This window comes from Henckelia pumila, chromosome 3, assembly GCF_033568475.1.
Source record: "Henckelia pumila isolate YLH828 chromosome 3, ASM3356847v2, whole genome shotgun sequence".
Lineage (NCBI taxonomy): Eukaryota > Viridiplantae > Streptophyta > Magnoliopsida > Lamiales > Gesneriaceae > Henckelia > Henckelia pumila.
This window is the reverse complement of record NC_133122.1, coordinates 42,626,634-42,634,306: the sequence shown is the minus strand read 5'-3', so window position 1 is coordinate 42,634,306 and position 7,673 is coordinate 42,626,634. Positions and strand designations below refer to the sequence as shown.

The window sequence follows — 7,673 nt, the reverse complement described above, 5'->3', positions numbered from 1 at the left end:
TTAATTTGTAAGAAGTTCCCCGTATTCTAAAATCCGAGAGCGTATGATTGGTTTCAATCTCCAATTACAATGCCTCAAAATTGCTACTACTTTAATTTAAATGCATAAAATTTAAGTGACAAAGTTCATAATATTAACAATAATCTCTAGGAGGCAAACCACTCTAGCTAGAGCCTAGAGCCACGAGTGCCAAGTTTGATGTTATTGTTAGCGACACGTGTTGATGGTCTATATGTCCTCCAATCATAGCAATGCCTAATTATATTTCGAATTCAACGTCCAGATTAGTATTGATTTAGGAGAACTCTAGAGCATTTTTCTAATATTATTATCAGATAAAAAATAATTATTGAGTTTAGCTATAATATCAAATCATAATTTCTTTTGGATAAAACAACAATTTTGGTCTTTTTAACTTATAATTCTCGGTTATATTCCACCGACTTGCACATCTTTTTCAATTTTTATAGTTTTTCATGCAATGCTGACGTGGCATAGCACACGTCCGCAATGTATGATTACATATCGTCATATTTTGTTGAAATGGTATTAAAATGAAAAGATACGAAACTAGTGAATCAAAAATCATAATTGACCAAAACCAAAACCATAGATTGAACTAAGACTAAAAATTGACAACGACACCAAAAAAATAACTAATATACAAATCACAGTCAATTTAATTGTTTAAATCATACGTCAAAAATATATATTTCAGTATATATATATATATATATATATATATATATAAAGTAAATAACCATTTATTTCCTCGATGTCTCGAGAGTGCGCACATGATTAGGCAATTAGCACTTTGCTTGGAACCGAATTAGCAGAGAAACATCACAAATTCAATCAAAAACCCTCTCTTTACATACAAATTTGAAGAGAGACTGAGAGAGAGTCTCTGCGAGAGAGAGAGAGAGAGAGAGAGTTCTGTTGGCGCAGATGCTGTTGTGGAAATGGGGAAAGCTCACAACAAGAGACTGCCGGTTGTGCAGCAGGGACAGTCTGATGGCACCGCTGCTTCTACGACGACGTCCCACCGCCGGAGATGTAGGATGAAACTCTTCACTCCCAAATGCACAGTCGTGTTGTTGCTCGGTGTCGCTGCTTTTCTTTCTGCCGTTTTCTCTATCCTTCCTATTCGATTTCGGCACGCTGGGTTTGATGCTAAAGACTCCATCAAGCTTGCTGGTAATTTGATGCGTAAAGAACTTTTCTTGCCTATTTTTGTGATTCGATTGATTTCGGTTTTTGGAGCTAGGGTTCTTTTTGTGTTTTATGGATTTGTGTGTGTGTGTGTGTGTGTGTGTTTTTTTTTTTTTTTGCCCCCTTTTTTGAATCTGTGTTTTTGTAGTGATTAAGTCTATATCGTTTAAAGGCTGGTATTGATTTATTTCAAGGACTGCATAAAATTTTTTTTAGGGATTTTTTTGATATCATAATTGCCTGAATTTCTTCACTCACCTAGGTGTGACGACAGTGCACTGAGACATATATCTCCGTAGAAAACGGTAAATTTTATTGGGGAATTAGGATTATGCTATTGACTTTCTTTGACTTACACGTCTAGTTACCATACTGTTCAAAATTATTTGAAATTTGGGAGTGTTCTTACGTAGAATTACAATCTGTGATCATTTCGCCTCTTCTTTCACAGAGTTTCAGACTATTTGTTATATATATCTGTGCATTCTATTCTAGTGAGACAGAATGTCGAGTTTACCTGTGGAGCCAGATATAGAAGTTGGTTTGGTAGGTAATTGTAGCTAAGCAACCTCATAGCTATATGCAATTTGATCTAGTGTGATAATGTGGCTTGTGGGGTCATTCTATCAACCTGTATTTGTTTATTTATCAGTTATTCAAAGATATGGCAAACCATTGATTTGTTTGTTCGAAGAGAGAAGCAATTCAGAAACATAGTTTGGAGTTTGTTTTGACTTTTGATACATTTGAACAAGTTGTGGTGTTGGATGACATTGAATGAAAGTTTGGGATTGATCTCCTCTGAAAAAAGGTCAGTGAGTAAGATCTATAGAGACATGGAACAAAACCGAAACAATTTGTAATAGTGGATTGACAATTTGACATAAAACTGAAAAAAGAAGAGGTCCATTATCATTCGTCCATCAGTTGATATTCCAGGTGGCTTTGCCTGGAATGAAGAAACAAAAATTGATTTGTGAAGGTTTGATGACTGGAAGTCTGGAACACTTTCCATTTGCCTGTTCTGGATTCAGTTAGATATCCAAGATCTGTCTCAGCATCAGATACTGGGAAACTTGAGGAGTATATAATTGGCAGAGTGGGCTATTTCATGTACATACTTACGTATGAGAAAAAGCTGATATGCAATTTTAAAAATCTTGCGCTCGCTCCTTAATCAAAAACTTAAAAATTTCATTTTGAAATATAAAAACAAAATTGAAACTTAGGCCCCGTTTATTATCAAAAGCCAAACCAGAAAAACACTTTTTTTTTTTTTTTAAAAAAGTGTTTTTTTAGTTTATAAGGTGTTTGGATGGTCATTTAATCTTTTTTAAGTCAAATTAAGAGCTTTTTCAAAAGCCCAAATCCGTTTGGATACAAAAGTTATTGGCTTAAAAAAACACTTAAATACGTCCAGCTTTTTAATTTGCGTTTACTAAAAAACGCAAAAGCAGTTTTAGTGTTTGGATAAATATTAAAAAAATGATTTTTTAAATTAAAACATAAGCAGAAGCCAAAAAGCCAAATTTTTTGCTTTTAAAAAAGCACTTATTTGGGCTTAAATAAGTGTTTTTTTTAAAAACGGTTATTGTAACCAAACACATAACTTTTTAAGAAAAGCATTTTTTTAAAAAAAATAAGTGTTTTTTCTAAATTATCTACTGTTCCCAAACGGGCATAAGCCAAAATTTTTGGCTTTTAAAAAAACACTTATTTGGGCTTAAATAAGTGCTTTTTTAAAAAACGGCTATTGTAACCAAAAACATACTTTTAAAAAAAAGCACTTTTTTAAAAAAATAAGTGTTTTTCCTAATTATCTACTGTTCCCAAACGGGCTCTAGAGCTTAGAAAAACACTTTTTTTAAAAAATCACTACCAATACCAAACGGGTTCTAAGACAATGTTTGTTGTGTTGAAAAGTGTTTTGAGAAATGTCTTTTGGGAGTATAGGAGAATGTGATGTATTTTTTATTTTACATTTTGAAATTGGCTGTTGTTATATTGTGTAAGACGTTATGCAATAGGCATTGTTATGTCACAACATACTAGTGTAATAATTTAATGGCATATAAGGTATTTTAATATTTTAAAGATAATATATTGAATTAAACCATAACAAAATGATAAAAGTATTTTGGGAAATGATGAAAATTTTTGATCATGTAATAAGATATAAAAATGAGATAAATTAACTTTTAGGCTACTATAAACGTCATTGCTTTTTTGTTTTCAATTTTTGAAACTGAAGACGTTTTAAAAAACCAGTACCAAATATTGCCTTGCGTTTTAGATATGATTTTAAGACATGATGCACCCCACTGATTCTTGGAGCTCCATTTTGTCTTATATTGCTAATTATGAGTTTCTTTCTTGTTGTTAACGGCTTTGTCTATGCCCATGTGCTGCATCCAACGATCCATGTTTTTTGGAATTTGATATGATCTCATTTGAAATGAGATCATATCAAATTCCAAAAAACATAGACCGTTGGATCCCCATTCGGGCACTACCCGAATGGGGTAGCATAGACAAAACCGTTGTTAACAAACTTGAGGCTTGGCATATGCTTAATAAATAATAGCACAGAGTCATAGCTTAAATTCTGGGAATTCATCACTTTTCCCATTCACAGAGTGCAGTTAGATGAGCTACAGTTCTGTTGATAAAATTTGTTTAAGCAAATATAGGGACAGAACAAGCATGAGATATTTGCATTGTTTACAATCACATAGCATAAATCGTGCAATTTTTTATTTCTTCCATTGAAAAATTCGCACGTCGTACACTGTCCTTAGCTCTGATGCTGTGCAAAGGCTTGATGTTTCGATTGGGGAAGGGAAAAAAACAAATAAATAACTATCATGGTATATAAATTTCTGGTGCTCCCTCACATGCTTCTGCTTGCGGTCCTAATTGCTCCCTTATGTTTTGTTTCAGCCACTGTTCAAGCATACTTCGAACTTCATAAACCAGTTTCGGAGTTGATTCCATACATAACAAGATTAGAGTATGATATCAATGGGGAGATAGGTGTACCTTACTCAAAGGTCCACTTGATATATTTTATGTCACTTGCATTTTCTATCAATATTATTAGAGAGAAGAGTGGCTTTACAATCTCTTATTTTCCTCAGGTCATTGTTCTTTCCATGCATCAGGCCAGTGTGTCGGACCCTACTAACGTGGTGTTTGGCTTCCTTTTTGATTCAATTGATAATTCTATGTATCCAGTGTCCTTAAGTTTGCTCAAGTCTTCCTTAGCGGATTTGTTTCTTCGACAATACAATTTGACATTGACCTCTTCGATTTTTGGATCTACATCTTCATTTGAAATTTTGAAATTCCCTGGTGGGATCACTATTATACCCGAGCCAGCTGCAATGATCTTACAGATACCTCAGATCCTGTTTAACTTCACTCTCAACAGTTCAATTTATGAAATAAAAGAAAATATTTTGGAGCTCAAGGAACAGCTAAGAATGGGATTGCAGTTGATGCCCACTGAGGTAATTTTGCATTTATCTTGTGGTTCCCTATATTCTACTTGGTAGCAGTTGCCGTTTTTCATGAAACAGTTGCACCATCTGTCATGTTGGAAAAAGTTTGTTTGTCGTGAGGTTTGGCATTACGTGATGATATCTTCTAACTTGCTCGTATGTAGTGCATACTCAGGCTGGTACCTCATCCATGGATTTTGTACTAACCCCTGTTCTGGAAGTGACGGGCCAAATGTAAATGATTGTCCCCTGAGATTTGTTAATGAGATGCACAATGACACCTTTTTAGGAGCTACAATGGGCTTGTAGATGAGTCCATCATTTGCTATATGATTTCTGTAGTTCAATTCCATATTCCTATAATTTGTTATTTCCTGTCCAATTTTACCTGTCGAATAGAGCAGTCATATATTTGTTGTCCAGACTGATTTTTGAATCATATTTTTTGCTTTGTGAGATCTTTACTTTTGTTATTACTCTCCTTGGCACAGGTAGTGTTAATACAGGTAACAAACAAGAAGGGCTCCACAAAGGATCCACCTGTTACGCTTGAAGCTTCGGTGGTGTCTGATGTAGGAACTTTACAGCCACAAAGATTGAAACAGATAGCACGAATAATTACCAGATCTACCCCTGCAGAAAATCTTGGCCTTAATCATACTGTCTTTGGCAAAGTCAAGGAAATTAGCTTATCTTCGTTTCTAAAGCATTCACTTCATGCACCATCGCCAACTCCTTCCCCATGTCCAGCTCCATCTCCAGAGCATATCCCATCAGTGGCACCATCAATTTCTCCCTCCTTTCCACCTATATCTCATCATTTGCTCCCACCTTGTTCCAATTGTTATACCTCTTCACCATCTAATGCTGGCCAGATTTTTCCCCCCAGTTCACCTCCAATTTCTAATTCTCCTGAACCTTCAGTAGCTCATAGCAATCAACATTGTGTTTCCACCGATCCACCTGGTCCTTCTCCTACTCCTCATCCCAGACAAATATTTCCTGATTTTTCTCCGCATAACCACTTTGAACCACCTCTTGCAGGTCCTGCACCTCATGTTTCTCCAAGTCTTTCTCCACTGGCTTCTGTTTCACATGCATCTCGAGGTCTGAATGAAAGGACTGGGAACAGTTTCACGTCTACACCTCATGTTTCATCATCCTTCAATTTTACATCATGTAAGTCGGATTTGCTTAGCATCTATACCTCTTTTTTTGGGTGATAATCATCTATCCTGCCTATCCAACTGGGTGCTGTGAATCTGGTACAATATATTTATCAACCATGTATTAGCTAATTCTGGCAAATATCTGGTTTTTAGATGACCGTGCTACCATATTACATGATCAACCACCTGACCGAACTGGACCCCCTGCTAATGGGGAAAAGAGTAGGATATGTAGCTTATCTTACGTTTTATGCCTCTTACAAAGTCTATCCTAATTATTATTATGGCATGTATTCTGCATTTGAGGAACCCTACCGTACTTTTTGCATAGGTACCATCTGCAAGTTAATTTGGTGGTTCTGCATAGCTGGGCTCTTGGCGTTTCTCCTCATGGGGACTCTGTAATCGTTGACTGCCTGAATTATTAAGGTGATGTAGTGGTTGCTCGCACTTTTTTTTGGCTTTGTGGCAAGAAGGTGATGGAGTCAAGTCCGGAAGTGTACATGAAGGAGGATAGTTCGATAGATCGTTGCCAGAAGGTGGCAAACAGCACTGTTAACCCTAACGTACGCATGTTATGGTGTTGTTCTTCCCCAAAGGGGTGGAATGAGTAAATGGCCAAACGTATATAACTCTTTGTGCAGTTCTCCGAAAGAACAGTGTGTAAAACTTACATGTTTCTTTCTGAAAACCTGCATGATGTATTACAGATGTGCCGATGCACATGAACCCGTAAAATACATGAACTTTACTTTTAAATACAAGATAATTTGCTCATTGGAACGTTTTATTCACACTGGCTTTATATAGATTTTTCGTTGTTTTTTTTTAAATATACATTATTGCAAATCCATCTCTGAATAAGGTAGCACTCTATTTTCGATCGTAACAACTCATTTTGAAGAAGAAATTAGGCCAATTCAAAAATTAGTAAATCTTTTTATGATGCATGTGAGCAGTTTTGAAAAAAAAAATGTATGCGATTGGGATTCATTTTGTGTTTTCAGTTGTTAGGCTCATAAAAATGGATTACTTACTAGACATTTGAAATTTCCTTTTCATTAATTGGAATGTTCATTATTTATAGATGCTTTCAAGCCTCGCATGATTAGGTCTCATTATGTGTAACATTCATAATATCATGTACTAAAAAATTTTATGGATTGTAACTTCTTATGGCTTCTCTCAACAGCCAACAGATACATATATTTTTACACAATGTTGCAAAAAAAAATTCTGTTGTACCAAAAGGAAATATAAAGTTAATCTGAAATATTGGTGTTTTCGGATAACATAGGACAATTTTTTTTTAAAATAAAAAATCTATAATTATTTTTCATTTTTGTCTATTTTATAATTCAATATTCTAACATTAACAAAGATAAAATAATCTAGATTAGAAATGGCAATCTCATTTATTATTATTTTTCCCTTTTAATGAAAAAAAATCCTCAAAGTCCCATTCCAGAGCGGACCCATATGTTGAGTTCCATCCAGAACGGTCAAAATTGAAGACTCCGTAGAGTTAGTTTCTTGTTGGTCTTCTCCTCTCGTAGCCACCACATATTTCTAAACAAGGTCATTTTATAGGATTTGAACTATGAATGAGATGCATGTGGCTCTACAAATAATTTCAATTTAACATATATATTCTAGATTCTTTCCTTTTCTTAAAAAAAATAAGATAATTTAGTTTCTATTAAATATATATATACGCCCCGGGGAGTTAATTAAAAAAAACTAAGTATTTGAGTTTTATTTTTTAAACCAAAAAAATTATTGTAGAAGATAA

At 34.6% G+C, this 7,673-nt stretch overlaps 1 protein-coding gene across 2 annotated transcripts; it reads left to right on the top strand.

The window, feature by feature from the left end:
* The first annotated feature begins 787 nt into the window (after positions 1-787).
* On the top strand, positions 788-6,675 carry LOC140887968 (uncharacterized). 2 transcript variants are annotated; one of them, XM_073295619.1, is made up of 6 exons: positions 788-1,197; positions 4,153-4,262; positions 4,350-4,721; positions 5,204-5,678; positions 5,757-5,891; positions 6,213-6,675. In XM_073295619.1, the coding sequence occupies exons 1-6, from the start codon at positions 963-965 to the stop codon at positions 6,284-6,286; spliced, it is 1,401 nt and encodes a 466-aa protein (XP_073151720.1). In that variant the 5' UTR covers positions 788-962; the 3' UTR covers positions 6,287-6,675. The 2 variants fall into 2 exon arrangements, with proteins under 2 accessions (XP_073151720.1, XP_073151719.1); XM_073295618.1 differs by having other exon boundaries at positions 5,204-5,891.
* Positions 6,676-7,673: the final 998 nt, after the last annotated feature.

Excerpts from the sequence above, each read along its gene's own strand:
- LOC140887968 (XM_073295618.1), top strand. The coding sequence starts at position 963 with ATGGGGAAAGCTCACAACAAGAGACTGCCGGTTGTGCAGCAGGGACAG. Across the intron at positions 1,198-4,152 it reads AGACTCCATCAAGCTTGCTG|CCACTGTTCAAGCATACTTC; the intron begins GTAATTTGATGC and ends GTTTTGTTTCAG. Across the intron at positions 5,892-6,212 it reads ATCCTTCAATTTTACATCAT|GTACCATCTGCAAGTTAATT; the intron begins GTAAGTCGGATT and ends CTTTTTGCATAG.